We start from the raw sequence: 20,536 nt of genomic DNA on the forward strand, positions 1-20,536 counted from the left end.
ACTTTGAGTAAAATAATGGAAAGTTTTTCATGAGATCCCCTGGGGTCAATGTGTTAGAATCACATAAACTTCACAGATGCTGTCGGGAGAACAAGCACCCGTCTCCCGAGTGCCTTAAGTTATTGGATGTTGATGACTTACATTACAATCTTTCCCGTCACAGAAAATAACCACAGGTTTATTAATGCCAATAAAGTATTATTTTGCTTTTGTTTGTTTGTTGATCACGAAGTACAAAGTAGATGAGGAAAACTAGGATTCCGTGCACTCAATGCACCGCCATTGTTTGTTTACATTGCGTGAATGGTGCGCTGTAATATCTGGAGTGGATTTATTGCGTTCTGTAGAAAAGGAGGAGTGGCGTATATCGCGTTTTGGGGAAAAAAGGGAGAAAAGATGACAGAATAACACTGCGGATATTGGATTTTGCGTAAAATTAAGAATTTACTTTTAAATACTGACCTGATATAATACTGATTTTGGCAGTAACTCATTTTTTTCAAAAATTGGGCATTTATAGCGTTTTGGAACCAAACTCTTCATATACTACAAAAATATGAATTCATAATCAATATCTAATTTATTAATTCCTAACAATATCATAAATGTCTGTGTATGCTGTATGTTTTTATCAAATAACTGTTCATTCATTGAAGAAAACTGTGTTAATATTTAAAGAAAATTGCCTCCACTCTAATACTGTCATTGTTGTTCTCAGTTAATAGTGAAAGTTCAATGGGAGATCTGAGAATCGTTGTGTTTTCCTCTGAAATCCTCTTTACTCTGTCTATGCTGATGTTAATAGTATTTGCACCATGTGAGTATAGACTGAACTTTAATAAATACATGAGTCTGATGTTGTGATTCCTGTGCGTTACAAGTGTGTGTGTGCGTGTTTGTGTGTGTGCGTGTGTGTGTTTATCTGCTATTTTTTATTGTGGCCTTTTGAAATTGAATTTTAATTTTAATAATATTTATTGTTTCTCAAATTTTATTGATTCCACATTTATAGTTTTTTTTTTATTAAATTCAGGAATGAGCTGTATACAGACTGATTTGGTATTTGGTTTTGTCTGTTGAGATTAATGTCTATTAATAATCCTCTGTTAATCTTTTCCTCCACTTCTCTGAAAACACAGGGATCAAAAAGGATCTGCAGTATTGCCAGGTGGGTGAACTATATCAATTAAATCTACTTTATTTGTGATGTGCAGTTGACCTGAAATATCAAGAGACTTCTCTTCATATTAAAAGTGCACTAAGGATTTTATTATATATGTTGCACTGGACAATATGTTAGTGTTTATGGAGGACCACAAGAGTCATGCAAAATGTAATAAAGAACTTTAATATTTAATACCTACCTGGACAATAAAAATTGCAATTAATAGATTTGTTTAAAAATTCATTAATTAATCTATAAATAAATAAATCATTATGTAACATTTTATTAGGCAATAAAAAGTGAGATTATAAAAATAATGTAGAAATGAAATATTAATCCATTAATAAATAGTTCAAAGTAATATAACAATTTACAAAAACAACATAAACACTCAATAAGTTCATCATTTTAAGTTGCATTTATAAATTCTTAATTAAATAATAGAATTTCAAAATGTATTTCAAAAAGGGATTTAAAAAGAGAAATAAATGACTGGATTCATAAATTGAACTACAAATACAGGTTTAAATTAGGCATTTAAAAGGGCGTTTCCATTTAACATTTCTGTTTTCATTTCCTGATGGTTCTCCTATTCGCTATTCGATTTGCTTTTCATTTTAGCCTCTCTATTTAGCTTTTCCGTGACTCTTTGGGTCCTTGCAAGTGGTCAAATTAAAAATGCAAATTAGCAATGGCCAGGTGGATGTAACAAGCTCGCTGATTGGCTCTGATTGTACGTCATGCGCAGATTTATAGCTAAAACGAAAAGCAAATCGAATAGCGAAAATAATTATTGAGTGTTTTATGCTGTTTTTGTAAATTGTTATATTAATTTGAACTATTTATTAATGGATTAATATTTAATTTCTACATTTATTTTTATAATCTCACTTTTTATTGTTACAAAATGTTACATTATGATTTTTTTTGTAAGTATAAGCATAACTGTGGTATCATTAGATAGAAGACACTTTGAGCTTCATTTTATTTTAAGATAAAAATAAAAAAGTTAGAGAGGCTGAAGTACATTGTCATCATTTTTTTTGTATTTTGTATAACATATTTTTTAATACTAAAAATCTTAATGATAAATATTTGTGTGAAACCTAGAATGCAATGATGCCAAAGCCACAAGTCTAAAGAAGTTATATTTCACGTTTTAAGTCAATAGGCCCAAAAATGAGGTTCTTGCAAGAGTTTTTGTAGGACTAGTGCCTTTTCTAAGTGCCAGTCAGCCCCAAAATAAAAGTATTTTGTTTACATGCATACAGTACACGTTCGTTCATATTATTGTTTAACCTTATATAAGCGTATAAAATGCCGGTTCCACACCAGGAAATAAAACGTCACACAAAGATCGTTGGATTTGTTATCTAATTGGCTACACGTTCTGTCTATCAATATTTTCCATGAATTCATTGGAGAAACAAGCGAATCAGATGACGTCACGAAATGTGATAGCGCTGTTTGGATATTATGTATTATACTCCCGCCTACTTTTACAAACAAGTATGGCCCTGTCCCAAATGGCGCACTTCATGTGGACTTTCGGTCTCGTGGCCTTAAATTACGCGTGCTCGCTTAGTCCACGAGTCCGTAGGGTGTCCCATCTGTCATTTTTACGCTTTGAAGTGTGCTCATCAGCGCCTCCTTTGCCCCCTTGATGCGGTCTTCAGCGAAGCCCGCACTGCAGCAGGCTTCGCGCACTTTACCAACCCAGAAGTCCTTGCGAAAGAGCAATCAGACCAATCAGACGACGGAAGGGAGGAGCTCACACTGACGGGCAACTTCTCTACCTATTTCCGGTGTGACGCTCGAGTCTGTCCCAAAATACGACTCCGTTGCACCCACGTGAACTCGCATTAAGGGTCCCTAAAGTCTGGACTACGTGATGTCATCAAAGTGTGGACTCTGAGGAGGACCACAAGTCCGGAGTGTGCCATTTGGGACAGGACCTTTGACCGCTGGTTTTGAACACGACTCGCGAGTGTAATCTCATATACTAGTGTTACAATGTAAATAGTCCTCAGATTGTATATTATAATCTATTACAAGACGTGCATGTGAAATCCGATGTAAACAATGGACAATATATCTATATTTCACGGATTATACACATTTGTGGACACAAATGGTCATTGGATGTACTTTATTGGAGAGTTTTTATGGGTTATTCACACATCTGAAACAGACTGGATTCGATTCGCGATCGTTTTACCAACACAAAGGTAAGGAGTCCCGTTTATATTTTGCATGTTGTCATCTGGACTTCTGTAACAAAACACTACATTTATGATGCTAGAGCATCTGTATCTCTTCTGTAAAGATGCACGTAAAAGGATCACTCGCAGATGTGTTTTAAGTGCTACTTACGAGTCGCTATCCGTTTGTCAAGTGCTGAAATGTCATCAATAAAACGACTCATAGTTTTAGCAGAAGCTTGTTTAGGCTAATGATCTTCTGCCGATGTGCACCAATATTTTTAATAATATTATTAATTATTGTTAAATAACTTATTAAACGTTTTAATAATTTGTGCATCATGAAATATTCTTTTCAAAATTTAGTTAGGACTCCAAATGGTCAAATGAGAAATGCAAATTAGCAATGGCCAGGTGGATGTAACAAGCTCGCTGATTGGCTCTGGTTGTACGTCATGCGCAGATTTATATATCTCGGATGAGGACCCAAAGAGTCACAGAAAAGCTAAATAGAGAGGCTAAAACGAAAAGCAAATCGAATAGCGAAAAGATTAAGGAGAACCATCAGGAAATGAAAACAGAAATGTTAAACGGAAATGGTCCGTGTATCTTTTGGTCATTTGATATCTAATCTGAAATCAAATAACGAGAAACGAAAAATGGCTCGTGTTTCGTTTTTCCGTTTCATTTAACAAACGAAAAACTAGATTACGGCTCAATTTTTCATTTTTTATTTGTGGTATAAAAATCAGTTCATGGTTTCTATATTTCATTTACAGCAGTGGTCGGCGCTAAAACGCCCCTTTCATCTGATTGGCCAAACCACAGCCTGGATTTTTTTTCTGTCAGGCAGAATAAGAGTCCGCAGGGTGCTGTCAAGTTCTTAAATTTTCTGACGTGAAGCAGCATTTAATGTTTACCCCTCATGATAACTGATGCAGAAATATTTCTGAACACATAATTAGTGCTGCAAAGCTTCGCCTCTGCGACATTTGAGAGATCAGAAGCCATATACTGACACATAGTTTGATGTATCATTTATTATATCTGTATAGCATAATTTTTGTTATACATGTTCCAGTGATAAGTGTAAGTATAATGATACTGTAACATTATTACAATGACGTCCATCTCCCACGTGTATTTTAGATAGCTTTAAAGTATCTGAATATGTTCTGAAATTTTTGAGTAAAAAGACGGTAGCGGTCGTAACTCCGGTCTTTGGACGGGAGCGGACGGTCTGACTGACAATAGCCTATACTCCTGTCATATTAAACAGCGTTTCCGCACTGACCTGTATAGCCAGCTCCAAGGAGCTGTGCGGTACTGAATCCGTTGTCAGTCAACAACCTTCTTTTGCACGAAATGTTTGACAAAAATACTTAATTTCTCAGTAGGGCCATTTGGTTTTCGTTTATGTTGGTTAGAATTTTAAATTATAGACAATGTCCTATTTAATTTATGTTTCTCTGTAACATTTTGAGTTGACCCTAAATGTTTTTTTTTAATTCTGCACTGTAAATCTGGCAAGATGTCTTTGCATCCCAGTGTTGCCACGAGTGCACCTTAAAAGAGAACACATCCATCGTGGTCGGTTTTTGGAGGAGAGACGCTAAATAAACTGTCTTTCGAACATGATTTTGTTAAATAGGCTATAGATGTCGGTTAAATAGTTTAAAGTTAATTTCACTTAGCACTAAAGTTACAGTTTCTTTTCATATTTAGCTAATAATGTGAGACTGGGTAGCATAATGAGTGAAATAAGTCATATTTATTTTCTTTATTTTTCCCAATTCTGTTGACAGTACAATGTTAAAATAATTTTCATATTGACACGTCGACAAGCGCAGAGCTCTATTCATACCTTAAGTGTGGGTGTCATAACCGAATAAAATAATAATTTTCAAAAGTTGGACTGTAAGCAAATGCGACTTAGAACATGATTTATTTGTCATCTTTACACCCTTATTAAAATGGATGTAATCTGTTACCACACTTTCACGATTTCAAATGGAAACTGTTTAAAAAACATATAATTGAGAATACATTGAGAATATTACATAAATTGTTTAATGTTTTATTTAGATTTTCAGCTGATTTTGTTCTGGGCCATTTACCTGATAATTTTATCGCTCTAACATAACCACTGTTGAACAAATATATAAATAATAACACATTTTAAATAACAAATATCACATATAAGGAAAAATAGGCATAACATAAAAAGAAACATAATCTGGTGATTTATTTCAATTTCACAAAAATGCATGCACATAACTGAGCTTAATTTGACCTCACAAAGATGTTTATGATGCTCATACAAAAATACTGCAGGAATTGCAAAACACAAACTTTTCTACACATGACTATACCAGAGCCCTTTGTGATTTCTAGAAGATTAATTGAACCTTGCTAATAGTACAGAGCAAAAATTGTCACATGAATGTTATAAACGTTCAGAACTATTATTTTCGTTTAAACTAACAGGCATACAGTCTGACTTTTGAATTTATTTCTATCTTTTATTATTATTTTAATTCGGGTGTGACACACGCACACCGAGGTTGTGTATTAAATACGATTTCCGAGATATTGCAATATTTCATTTCATTTTACGTAAACTACACTGCTCCTGGATACAATAAATGATACACCAAACCAGAGTCGTATAATAATAGAGTTACGAAACGCTTTGATCTCGCCGCCGCGCGGTCACGTGATTCATGTAACGTTCTACAGTTCCAACCCAAGCAGGGCTGTCAATCTGTTTGCATAGGTTTTCAGCTATTTTTGGTAAATATTAGCTTGTAATGTAAATTGATCACTATACTTACTATGTTTATAACGTTTTTTTACTAGGGAGTGATGGAAATACAGTAAATCAGTTAATAAAGATAAACAGTTAATGGTGACCCAAAGATAACTGTGGTTATCTATACCAACTACAGCAACACAGTTTATCTTTTATTTTTGTAGCAAAAATATGGCTATATAAATGGCTATCAATCTGCTAAAAACATAATTCCTACACTTTTACTATATTAAAATCACAAAAAAGATCGCCAACGCGGTTATTTGTAATAGTGAAGCATAACAGAAACACACTAAATTCATATTTAATTGTATTTATAGTAGACATTAAATGTTAATATAATTATACATGATTTTCGAGGATACATCACTCGTATTACTTACCAAACACAATGAAACACATAGCAGCATTGTGAAGCAGTGTGACTTTCTTATAAGGCATTTAGCTTGTCGCTGTTGCCCCCTAGTGTTACTCGTAATATATAAAAAAGATAAGTATAAAGTAGATGGCCACCAGTAATAAAATATTAAACCATTAAATCTATATTATTCACACATTATACACAACTCATTAAAATATACAATTTTTACTAGTTATTATTAATGATAATCATTACCTACAGCAGAGTTCATAAAATATCATTGTTGACTATATTCATAAAATGTCTGAAAATGTAAAGAGAAACGGTAATTTCATCGATTTACCAGCAGGTGCCATTGAAGTGAATGGGCTTCAGTGCTGCGTTTGTAACTATGCGTCACTCCATGACACGCTGTTACTTCCGCATTCCATTCTTACAACGGATGTCTATGTGAGTGTCGTAACTCTCTTTTTATACGACTCTGCACCAAACTATGTGTCAGCATACTGTTGGCTTGCGATCTTTTAAATTTTGTACATTAGAGGCGTAGCTTTGCAGCAGCACTAATTATGTGTTCAGAAATATTTTTGCATCAGTTATCATGCGGGGTAAACAATAAATGCTGCTTCACGTCAGAAATTTTAACAGCACCCTGCGGACTCTTATTCTGACTGACAGAAAAAATCCAGGCTGTGGTTGGGCCAATCAGATGAAAGGGGCGTTTTAGCGCCGACCACTGCTGTAAATGAAATATAGAAACCATGAACTGATTTTTATACCACAAATAAAAAATGAAAAATTGAGCCGTAATCTAGTTATTCGTTTGTTAAATGAAACGGAAAAACGAAACACGAGCCATTTTTTGTTTCTCGTTATTTGATTTCAGATTAGATATCAAATGACCAAAAGATACACGGATGGAAAATGCCCTTTTAAATGCATAATTTAAACTTGTATTTTTAGTTCAATTTATGGTCCGTGTACCTTCGGATAATTCGTTTATTCGTTTCTGTCTTCAAAACGGAAAAACAAATAAACAGTTCATTTATTACATATTCCACTCTACTCGTGAACATAAAACACCAGTTTTGGGTTTGTTTTTGTCAGATTGTGATCTAATGCATCAAATAAATTTACAATAAAATCAAAACGAAAAATCAAGCATTTTATGATCAAAGTTCGTTTTTGTCCACCGCAAGTTCTCTTGTACTGAGCGCTTGTGAACAGGAGCATTATAAATATTAACATTAAATAGCAACTTAAGGGGAACACTATGTCGCAGTACATCACTTTAGGAAGCGACGGACACATAAAGCTGCCTGCTGTGTTGGAGCGTACACGCGTGTCCCAGCGAGCAACATTATACTATAATAAAAATATACTATATAATAGGCATATATTATAATATCAATTTAATACCTTAGCAGACATATGCCAATGAAATCATTTTAATAAGGTTGTGCATATGACAGAGCAATCATGCTCTCCTGTAAGTCTTATTCGCTTATACAGTCCAACTTTTAAACTTTTTTCTGCTATTATTATTTATTCGGATATGGCATGCACCGTGATAAAAAAATGTGTAGGCTATTGCCTAAAAAATAAATGCTGCACAAACCTCTTCCACATGAGAAAAGATGTGACTGCGTTGCGATTTCACTGTTTGCAGCATACCGTGTCAAATGCCTATAAGGATTCTTGTGGTGTGGGATTAAATTTAAGAGTATAGCGTCAGGGGTCGGAACTCTGGGGCACGTTCAATCTCACACCGGTGCGCAACGTTTTGCTACGGTTTCCGGGTTGAACGACATGTTTCCTTGAAACGGTGTGCAACGGAATCCAACAGGTTTTAGAAGCGTTTTCTCTTGTTTGGTGGGTGTGTCAGAAATGTCAGCCCAATCAGCGGCAAGATGTATAAAACCACGCGATAGTAAAGAGACAGCTCCCTCAATGGGTTCAAGTTGGAATGTTGTCTTTCATTCTGGACGGCAAGGTCAGTGACTGTAACATCGAGGGTATTTTACAGTATTAAACATACATTTATAACGATTTCATCAGGCTTCAGAAACATTTAAAAAAGAAAACAAAGCATGGCCTCTCAGCTACCGTAGTTGCAACTCTTGCGTCATCAAAACAGGGTGTTCAATGCATCACCGTTTCTGTTTAATAAACGTTGTGCAACGTTCTGTCGGGGCTGAACGCAGCCCTGGTCTTCCCTGACGGGGACGGGCGGTCTGGCCTGTGTTTCCCGATAAAATTGAACTTAGCACTTAAGAGCGCTTTCTACGAGCTTTAATGAACGTTAGTTATTCTTTCACGTGCATTTCCCAAAAATGCACTTAAACTAGATCGCACAATGGCTGGCTATCCGATTGTCAAGAGCTGAAATGTCGCCTATAGAATGACTCTTAATTGTAGCACAAGCTTGTTAAAAGTTTAGCCTAATGATCTTCACACAATGTGCATGTAATAATATTGTTAATAATATTGTTTAATATTGTTCAATGACTAATTGCACGTCTTGATAATTTATGCCATGTGAAATCATCTTTTCTATATTTAGTTAGGACTCATTCCATTGTGAATTGCCTTTTTAAGTTTATAATATACTTATTTGGCTATCATTGATATATTAATATCTTATGCCTTTCTATGTAATGTTTATTTTACATTTATTTTACCAGCACGGATGTACACTGTTATGCATACTGTACACATTATATTAAGCACAACCTTTGGTCATTATTAACTTCACAATCAAATAATGAATTATAAGAGCTTAATAATACAATGTCTCTGCAAATCTGTATTGCCTTCTACATTTAAAAGAATAGATGAAAGGCGAAACATCATCACGGTAGAGCTGTGCTACTTAAGTTACGATGCTTTTTGGAAATGCAGCCCTGACTGACAATAGCGCACTCCCGACATCTTTTGACAGCGTTTAGCGTTGGCGAATCCGCACTTCATTCTGATCACATGTACACCTGCACGAATGTTTGAAATAGTTTGGCAGAAAATAGGTTTTTATGGTTTTTAGTGATATGTTTATATGTTGCTTAGTGATATGCTTTGCCCTATTTAATGTCTGTTTCTCTGTTACATTTTGAGTTGACCGTGGATGTTTTTTTATAAATATGCCCTGTAAACCTGGCAATTTGTCTTTGCATCTCGATGATGCCACGAGTGCACCTTAAAAGAGAGTCTTAGGAACATTCTTTATAGGCTAAATGTCAGTTAAGCTATAGTTCAGTTAAAAGTTATTTTTTGCTAGATACAAACCAGTGGTGTAGTCTAGATTTTTGTAGTGAGTATACTCTGATTTTCCCTCTCACCCTTATGCTAACTCGTCCCAGCGCAACGCACCACCAAACTCACAGATGCATACAGTATGGATCTTCATGTAACAGAGCATTCTGAAAGTTTACTCATAAACACATAAACTGAATGTGTTATCAACATGTCAGTTTATTATAAGAAAAAAAAAGAGTTTAACAGCCAATGGGTTTACAGCTGGGGAAACTGGACTGATTTTTAGACGGGTTTAGTGTTAATCAACATCTAACTCGGGGCCAAAACTTACTCAACTGTTAATTAAAATTAAATAAACTGTTTACAATCTTCAATCCGTGGCTAACACATGCATAACTATTGATAACCTTACCATGTGTAATTTAATGGTGTAAATGTTTTAATTAATACACATTTAAGATGACCATGAATTAACTCTAATACAGCAAATTCTAATAATTAAATTTGCATAGTCATTGATATAAAAAGCTTATTTTTTGCATATAATACAAGCATTGTCTAAAAATGAAAATAGGCTTTTACTTAATTATTATTACAAGACCATCATGTAGCCTAGACACCAAAACCAAGTGAAGAAAATTATCTCTTTAATTTGCAAGTCTGAACTGAACATCAACGCAGACATTAATTTCCTCACAGAAGTTTAAGATCATATATCATAGAAGTTTAAGATCATATCTTGAACGTAGATATATAAATGAACACAGAGAAGGGAAGTTTAACACTGTGAAGCACAAGCAAACATGCTGAAAGAGGCTTAAAACCATCAGGACATAATCGGGCTTATTTTATTGCACTTGAAACCTTACCTCGAGATAAAGTATTAAACTGGACTGATGATTTAAATGTTGTTTACTCACATGTGCGTTGTTAACTCTCCGGATAACTCTCGTTCACTTCTCCACGGACTGTTTGTTTACAGTGTCACGTGAGCAACTACACTGCAGGTTCGACTTCATTTGGCGCTAAGCAGACCTCTTGGTGATGTCAAAGTACCGCGAGAGCGATTCAAAGCAGATTTCTCCATGTGATAACTGGCATCGCTCTCGCGGTACTTTATTGTCACTCGCCTGTGGGTTCTTGTGGCGCCACAGCAGTCTGCTCCCCAGTCACTCTAGCGCCGCTATAGTAGTAATTTGATTTCATACGCCGATCGGATCGCGCAGTTCGGCAGGAAGTCATAAAATATATAGCTTATGTATATCCATTAAACCCGCTAAAGTAGCAAGTGTAGCATGCTACTGGTTAGTGCTTCACATCTAAATTATGACTAAAAGTTTGAAATGTCACAAAACCATGCTGTTACGCATCCTGACGCTATTTTTAGTGGGTATACGGAAATCCTAGACAATTTCTAGTGGGTATACGGCGTAGTCCTGCGTATCACGTAGACTACACCACTGATACAAACCTACGTTTTCCCTTCATTCATATTTTGCTAATAATTAGTGACAAACGTCGTAGGGAAAAAAAGTTGGGAAAAAAACATTCTAAGCGGTGAAACACAGAGTGAATTTAAGTGGGTGCACGGTGCGGGACGAAAAAAAATGCCGCGCAGACCTCTTAAACCAGGTGTGTATGTGTGTGTCTCGAATAAATAATAATAAAAAAAGAAATAAAATTCAAAACTCGGACTGTAAGCGAATGAGATCTTACATGGGAGCACAGTGCAATTCACGCCCTTATTATGGCTGTAATCTGTTACAGTACTTGTTCTGTTTAAAATTATTTATTAGATATTAATATAATGATAGCAATAATAAGTAATAATATAAACTTTAAAAGCCAATGCACAATGGTATGAGTCCAAACTGAATATGGAAAAGAGGATTTCACATAACATAAAATATTAAAACGTGCAATTAGTAATTGAACAATATTAAACAATATTATTAACAATATTATTACATGCACATTGTGTGAAGATCATTAGGCTAAACTTTTAACAAGCTTGTGCTACAATTAAGAGTCATTCTATAGGCGACATTTCAGCTCTTAACAAACGGATAGCCAGCCATTGTGCGATTTAGTTTAAGTGCATTTTTTGGGAAATGCACGTGAAAGAATAACTAACGTTCATTAAAGCTCGTAGAAAGCGCTCTTAAGTGCTAAGTTCAATTTTATCGGGAAACACAGGCCAGACCGCCCGTCCCCGTCAGGGGAGACCAGAGTTCCGACCCCTGCCGTATTTATACTCTTAAATTTAATCCCACACCACAAGAATCCTTATAGGCATTTGACACGGTATGCTGCAAACAGTGAAATCGCAACGCAGCCACGTCTTTTCTCATGTGGAAGAGGTTTGTGCACCATTTATTGTTTAGGCAATAGCCTACACATTTTTTTTATCACGGTGCATGCCATATCCGAATAAATAATAATAGCAGAAAAAGTTTAAAAGTGGCACTGTATAAGCGAATAAGACTTACAGGAGAGCATGATTGCTCTGTCATATGCACAACCTTATTAAAATGATTTCATTGGCATATGTCTGCTAAGGTATTAAATTGATATTATAATATATGCCTATTATATAGTATATTTTTATTATAGTATAATAATGTTGTTCGCTGGGACACGCGTGTACGCTCCAGCACAGCAGGCAGCTTTATGTGTCCGTCGCTTCCTAAAGTGATGTACTGCGACATAGTGTTCCCCTTAAGTTGCTATTTAATGTTAATATTTATAATGCTCCTGTTCACAAGCGCTCAGTACAAGAGAACTTCCGGTGGACAAAAACTAACTTTGATCATAAAATGCTTGATTTTTCGTTTTGGTTTTATTGTAAATTTATTTGATGCATTAGATCACAATCTGACAAAAACAAACCCAAAACTGGTGTTTTATGTTCACGAGTAGAGTGGAATATGTAATAAATGAACTGTTTATTTGTTTTTCCGTTTTGAAGAAAGAAACGAATAAACGAATTATCGACCAATTTATGAATCCAGTTATTTATTTCTTTTTTAAATCGCTTTTTGAAATACATTTTGAAATTCCATTATTTAATTAAGAATTTGTAAATGCAATTTAAAATGATGAACTTATTGAGTGTTTTATGTTGTTTTTGTAAATTGTTATATTAATTTGAACTATTTATTAATGGATTAATATTTCATTTCTACATTATTTTTTGTAATCTCACTTTTTATTGGCTAATAAAATGTTACATAATGATTTTTTTTGTAACTTTGTTTATTTATTTATAGATTAATTCATGGATTTTTAAACAAATGTATTAATTGCTATTTTTATTGTCCAGGTAGTTATTAAATATTGAAGTTCTTTATTACATTTTGCATGACTCTTGTGGTCCTCCATACAAGTAGCCTATTGCCTTCTGAATTTAGTGGAATAGATGAAAGGCAGTGTGTGAACATTATAAAAGCCTAAAAAATTGTGTGGTTTCTTTAATCAGATGCCATTTGCTAGTACCAACTTTTACCAAAATTGTACCAAATATGTTTCCTTCTTTATTTAATTTTTGTTTCGTCATGTAAATTTGATTTCTGATTTGAATTTATATTAAAGTAATTTAAACAAATAAACAAGGAAGAACCCAATAAATAAATATACATTTATAACATTACATTATCGTAATTTCAGCATTGCAGGAGTGCAATTTGCTGGTTGTCCTCCAGGTGACCTTGTAACTTTGTTGTCTTACGATGCACTTATAAATTAAAGATTACTCCAAAGCACTCGTAGATCTACGATGATTTTCAAGTGCTACTTAAGTTACGAAGCTTTTGGGAAACTGCCCGTAAATCTAAGATGATTCGTACAATAATTTTTACGATCTACGTAGCCTTACGATGATTTTGGGAAACCCGGCCCAGTTTAGTTGGTCATATGATCCTAAAGTGTCATTCACCATGAAGCTGAGCCAGTCTTACTACAGGTATATGTAAAAGAAATCATGTTTTATTAGGGCCATCGATATGACTAAAGTGAGTAAATGATTAAAACATAACTGTCAAAATACACTTTCATTTATTGAAGTTTAAAACAAGAGAAGTAAAAATATGGATTAGTGCACCTTTAAATAACTGAATCATCCAATGAAGTTATATGAACAATATTATAATATATTTGTTTAAAATTCATGGTTTGCATTAACTCAGATTGGAGCAATATGTAAACAAAAGCAAGACGACAGATCAGACCAACATTCTGCAGTGAGTATACTGAGATTTATAAATTACCAGCATTCAACATAAACCTATTATAACTACTCTCTAAAACATAAACATGTAAGATGTTATGTAGATCAGTGTTTTTGAGTCATGTTCTTGTAACACAGCATTCCACATTTTGGATGTCTCCCTTATTTGACACAAGCAGTTCAGTAATACAGTCTTCAGGTATTAAAAATCTTTACCTGTTAGCATTAATCTTCATCTGAATAACAGCTGTTTGGCTGTAACCTGCCTTAATTGGTGCTCAATTGTAGATGTATAAATGCCACGTGACTATTTACTATAAATTGTAGGAAAATGACATTGTCTAATGGCACAACAAGAACACATCTGTCCTCAATCCCATTACTTCATGATTTGATGTTAAAAATAGCAGATAGAAAAATATAACTTCATAGAGCCATTCATTCAAAGTAACTGGAATTAATTTTAATGTCAAAGTTAGTTTTACCAGTGTTTCCCACAGAATATTGTTGTGTTTATGAGCGCTTTTAATTTTAGATGCAAGTGATAGTTTTATTCAGAGCCGATCCTGGCCTTCTGGGGGCCACATGTAGTCTACATTGTGAGACACTCATCATAATACTTCCTTTGAAAACCCTAATCTATTACATTAGTACTTAGAAAAGAAGGTATACTGCCAAACATATTATTTTTAAGAGATGTAGAACATCGAGGGAAACAAATTTAAAATTATGAATAAAATAAAACCAAAATAGCAGTCAGATAAACTGTAACAAACAAATACCATTCGCACAATTTCATTGCAATTTAAAAGTGAAGTGCATGATTTTTACAAAACAATTTGGAAAAGGGAGGCTACACACTTGTAGCCAATCAGCAGTAAGGGGCATGTCTACTAACTGACATCGTTGCCTGGGTTGCGAATGTGTGGGGCGGGTTTATCAAAAGAAGCTCCAGATTCTATTGGTGTAGGGGCGTGTTTGTTTAGGTGATTTCAAATGTCAACATTGGCTTTCAGAGATCATGCATCCTGCCTTTAATTGCTGTTTTACACACAAGTCAGACCAGATTGGCTCTCAAGAGCACACCCCATACTGTATTTAAACATACAGTATATTAAACACAAACATATACAAACAGAGTGCAATATGCAATACATTACCACAGTGATTTATAACAGTCAATTAGCCTCAACCTAAATTAGAAAATAGTCTTTTGTTTAAAGTGCCAGTCAGATGCAATTTCTAAGCTTCCTAATATTGTTAAGGAGTCCCCAACAACAGGTTTAAATGCATGCAAGGCCAAAAACAGTGTAATTTTCTCAAAATATAAATTTAATATTACCCCATTTCTCAGAGATTCCCAAACGATTTGTGTGAAGCCGTTCAACGACTCAGTCTGCCTAAACCCCACCTTTCGGTGGCCTACTCTGCTCTGACTGGTCAACTGACGCAGTCTCCACACAGTCCAACAATAGTGCAACATGTTTTGACCTAGTGCTAACATGATTTACTGAGAAGACACTACCGACATCAGTACACATCATTCATCATTACTCCAAGCAATAACAACGATGGCAGACACTTAAATTTTTACATTCATGTAAGCTAACCGGGCCATATCAAAACCGTAAACAGTAGTTTAACTGCAACATGCATTGCTAGCGCGGTTTAATGATAAGACCTTTACAGCTGAAAACACAGTGTATTCTCAACATGATGTTTACATTCTAACTAGCTGAAGTCTCTGTGGGCAGGTTAGAGTTTTAGTTTCTCCCGGGCAGTACTGTAGGCGGAGATTATTATGCAAAGTGTTTGTATCTACGTAGATAGAGACAGGCAGGAAATTCATTACATATGACAACTCGTTTCAGTGATTCAAAGTTGACTGCCTACTTAGAAGCCAATAACTTTATTAATCTGCACTTTTTGGTTTAACTACTTCGCACATTGTTTACATTGATGGAAAGCTACATGATACATTGCAATTCAGGTCATTTTCGATTTTGGATCTGTCTGGAACTTTAATCTGCAAGTGATTATAAATGCTAATAGGCAAAGTTTTTGTTGGCTAAATCCTCAAACAAATCCTTAAATATCGAGTCTTAAAGCCAACTGGCTTTCAAAGGAACGTATGGCGAGGCTGTTCAGCCTTTCCTAAACCAGGCTGATCTCGGACAACTCTATCATTTTAAGCTTACTACAGTAAGACAGACTCTGCCACCAGCAACAGTGAGGAGTGCAAAAGATCCTCAGGGCACACTTTTACAAAAATAGTCTGTTGCATTTTTTATTGCATTTAAGAGAACAAGACAAGAACAATGAGAGGAGAAAATGGCTGAAAATATTGCAATGATATGCTTTATTTCCTTCTCAAACTGTGTGAGGTAGAGGTCTTCACGGGTCCACTTAGATCCGAAAACCCGAGGTCTGACCCAAGACCCAATTGGGTTCAGTTCTAAAAGTTTCATGTTTGCCTCGGACACGAGTTGGATATAATAATAGAGGCATTGGATGTCGGGTAATTTAAAATGAACGTGTTTTTACCGAATGAACCCAAAGACCTGAACTCTCTCGTGTGTGCGTCAATGTCCTTTTCAAACCTTTCCGCTGTTTGTCAAGAACGCTTGCAACATTGTGATGATGGTGGTAGGTTAATTTTCATTGAGACAGACATGTCAGTCAATGTTAAATATACATTTTACCGGTTACCTTGGTGTCATCATCAGATAACAAAATAAAACAAATGGAGCAGCTCGACAAATTGGTTGCGAGACCAGCGAGGTTTCTTTCTGTCTGACTGCTGCGTGCGGAGCTGCAGACTGCACACACGTCGCTGGCGTTTACATTCGGGTCCAGTCGGAAAAAAAATGCCATTGGTTCGGGTCGGACTCGGGTCTAATTTTTCTCTGGTTTGTCTTGGGTCGGGTCTTTGTTTAAAGAATAAAGTGATTTGGGTTATTTCGGGTTGGGTACAGGTGACCCCTGGTGTGAGGTCCAGTATACTACCCTATGGGGCTGTTTACACTTGGTATTAAGATGTGTTTTCATCGATCGGATCACAAGTGGACGAGAGAGACACATTACGTTTACACCTGGTATTTAAATCTGTCTCTTTTGTCCACTTTCGACCGCTTCTGTGCTGAATACTGTGAGGGGGTGGTCTGTGAGACGGTGGGCGAGTCTCTCTGCTGTCATTCAAACCCGAGCGGGAGTAATTATGAGTTTATATGGACGCAAACTAATAATATGTCGGAGTGCACTGCTTGTTTAGCAAGTAAACATGCTGCACAGTGTTTTGTACATGAGTATGTAAGAGCTTTCTTTGAATCTTCAGCGCAATTGATGAAATAGGATCGCGCAACTTTCACGCTTTCAAAACGAAACTACGGAGATCAGCCGCTTAGTTTTATCAATGAAAGGCTAAAAATAGCGCTGTTCACCGAATGTTCACCCCAGAAGTCAAAAAAGACGTAAAACTTGTGTTTAATACCTCAGATTAGATAAATGGGCGGAGAGAAGGCGGTCGCGTGTGGCTGTTCGAACGCATTCAACCACATATGCGTTCCGCAACTCCAAAGCGATCCGATCGAAAGTGGTTTCGACCACCTCTGGATGTGGTTGAAAGTGGTCGAAAGTGGACGAGCTCAAAACGTTTTGAACACCGTTTACACCTGGCATTAACGTCGTCCACTTGTGATCCGATCGACGAAAACACATGTTAATGCCAAGTGTAAACAGCCTCTATGAGTAGGGCCTGATAGAATCTGTGGATTTCTTTGCTATTTCTGATGGAAATTTCTAGCAAAGCCTGAAGAATACTGCAGAGACATTTTACTGGCGGGAGCTGAAAATATTTTCAAATTAAATTAAAATATTTACTTTTATTTAAGGTTTACATTACAAATCCAGTTGGTTTATGAATACACCAAGCTACGGATAATGTACATGTCAAGAACTAATTATATTTATATAAAAATACATACTGTTTACAGCATTATGTCACGGAGTGACTTTTGAATGGCGGAACCTAAAGTGGTGGAAATTAAGGAGGGGCGAGACTCACGACATCTGTGGTCTGCTCCGACCTGTGACAATTACACATTAAAGCAAAATGGAAAGACTTGTGCTAATAAATTCTCATGACTAATGTATTGTGTTGGAAGAATGATGAAATGATTTCGATGCACAATTCAAATAAAACTTTAAATTAAACCTAACAAGAGAGTCAGTCTTGTAAATAAATTTGAAATGATTAAGTGCTGACTGTTGCAAGACAAGTGACTTTTACTTACTGTAACTCATCCACAGTAAGTTTTATTTCGAACATTTCAAATGGTTTGGGATTTCTCTTATTAAAAACAGCAAATAGCATTTTTACTACTCAGAAGCGCAAGTGTTTTCGCACAGTATGTGTGCTTGTCAATGATGGATATAGTAATCTGTATTACTACTAATCTACTAATGCAACTGTTCCTTAAGGAGATTACAGTACACAGGAAGTGGACTTTCATGAGGGCTAAAAAACAACATGCCAATGAAAAAAAATGGAGACAGTAATATACACAGTAATATACAAGTACACAGAATCAAATAAAGTTAAGTACGGTAATGTGAAATATAAGTATATAGTGAAGCATCAGTGGACTATGATAAGTACAGCACTAAATAATTTAGGTAATTTGCCTTCATAATGGTATAGAGGCACAGGGTAAAAATAGGACCATTCAAACCAAACCATTATCCCTGTTTATGATGTCTCTGTTGATGAGCTGAAGGTGTGTTGGGTAAAGGGGGACATCAAAAATGTGCAATGCTGGGGACTCCAGGACCATAACTAAGATACAGTGTGGATATATTGTGAATATATTGAATATATTGTGATATATATTTTGAATGTATGAAAACATTTCTTGTTCCAAACTCAGACTGCAGCAGCTCAAGCTAGTGGATCAAACCAGAACACAGCAGAATCTAATGAAATGAAATCTCTACTGAAGACTGAAGGTCAAGATGCTGGAGGAGCTGGAAGTACAGCAGAAACTGAGCTTGATTCAGTGAAATCACAAACATGAGAGAAGATCATTAAGATTCACCATGAAGGTGCTTGTCAGTGGGCTAAATGGATGTACCGAATGACTTTTGGATTAATCCTTTTTTTTTGTATGAGATGTGGATTTGGATGCCAATTAATTACCAAACGACGTTGGTGTTTGTCAAAAAACAGTAGGTAATTCGGCCAGGAATTTTTACATGGGTGGTAAGAGAAAAACAAGGACATTCTGGATCGGATGGCAATAAGACTGACTACTCCCTATAAATGTTGAAAATACCTTTCGTCCCCACGAGAAACATTGACCACCCTATAAGAGGAAGTAATTACCATATTTCTTCTGAAAGAAGATGGATATGTATCGTGCATTGCTTAAGGTTGAGTAAATCATGGGGTATTTTTCATATATCTGGCTGGAGTATCGCTTTAAGATTCATTTTTTTCTTTTTGCGAATCGAAAATGTGTAAATCCGTTCTTGTGTTGCTGTAATTGCTTCTATTGTTTACCTCTTTTGTAAGGTGCTTTGGACAAAAGCGTCTGCTAAATGACTAAATGTAAATGTAATAAAGATTAATAAATGCTGTTGAATCATTGTTCATTGTTAGTGTTCATATTAGCTCTGTTATGGGAATGAAGGACTCAAATGCAGGGATAGCAAAAATGTCACAGTTTAATAAAGCTGACCACAGGCAAAAATAATGGCACCAACAAAAACACAGATGAACAGAAAAATATCCAGATGGCTGGTAAATGACAACTCAATAGTCCTCTGTGGCAGAGCAGAACAAAAAGGGCAGCGGGATTCACAAGGCATCCGGAGAGAGCGAGAGGAGGCCGATGCCAGCCAGCAGCACCACACAGGTATAGTACAAGTCTCTCTCGAGCCACAGTTCTGTGTACGACAAATAAACGCAGGGGGTAATTCCAACAGCAACAATGTAATCCTCACACACGAGACAGGACAGGGGATAGCGGATATAAATCCAGTACAGAGATGAACACGTCTGCATTGCATAACAATCTGACAAAAGACAAAGACAGGGCACGATAGATAAAGCCTAGATTAATGAGAGAAGATGAGGAACAGGTGGAGAGAGAGAGTGGAAAGAAACTGGGACATGACAAGCTCATCATGCATTAATTAATGTTAATAAATAAAACCTTATTGTAAAGTGTTACCTAATGTATGTATCTCACATATGAATTGTGTTGTGTATCTGTTTTTGTTAATTTGTTGTAAAGCTTTTGTTTGATTGACAGTGAGTTAAACAGATCTCATTTCACATAAAACATGTTGATTAGCCTATTTTTTTTATCTGTGTTGATGTCTGCAGTAAAATATCAGGGTTATTATCTGAATCCTCCCAATATCCAATAGTAATTATCATACTAATACTAATTAAAGGGCAATGATTATTACCTTACACACACTACCTGTTAGAGATACCTGACATATTAATGAGTTTCCC

General features: G+C 35.6%; 1 protein-coding gene across 2 annotated transcripts in view; it reads left to right on the plus strand.

The window, feature by feature from the left end:
• Positions 1 to 19,660, plus strand: part of LOC135734288 (uncharacterized) — a 113,073-nt gene extending 93,413 nt beyond the window's left edge. The window contains exons 17-20 of one of the 2 annotated variants that reach the window (XM_065253216.1): positions 719 to 817; positions 1,140 to 1,168; positions 13,976 to 14,029; positions 18,942 to 19,660. In XM_065253216.1, the coding sequence (XP_065109288.1) occupies positions 719 to 817; positions 1,140 to 1,168; positions 13,976 to 14,029; positions 18,942 to 19,088 (329 nt within the window). In that variant the 3' untranslated portion in view covers positions 19,089 to 19,660. The remainder of the gene's footprint in view (positions 1 to 718; positions 818 to 1,139; positions 1,169 to 13,975; positions 14,030 to 18,941) is intronic. The other variant, XM_065253217.1, reaches the window with a different exon arrangement.
• Positions 19,661 to 20,536: the final 876 nt, after the last annotated feature.

This window comes from Paramisgurnus dabryanus, chromosome 3 (genome assembly GCF_030506205.2).
Source record: "Paramisgurnus dabryanus chromosome 3, PD_genome_1.1, whole genome shotgun sequence".
NCBI classification, from domain to species: Eukaryota; Metazoa; Chordata; class Actinopteri; order Cypriniformes; family Cobitidae; genus Paramisgurnus; species Paramisgurnus dabryanus.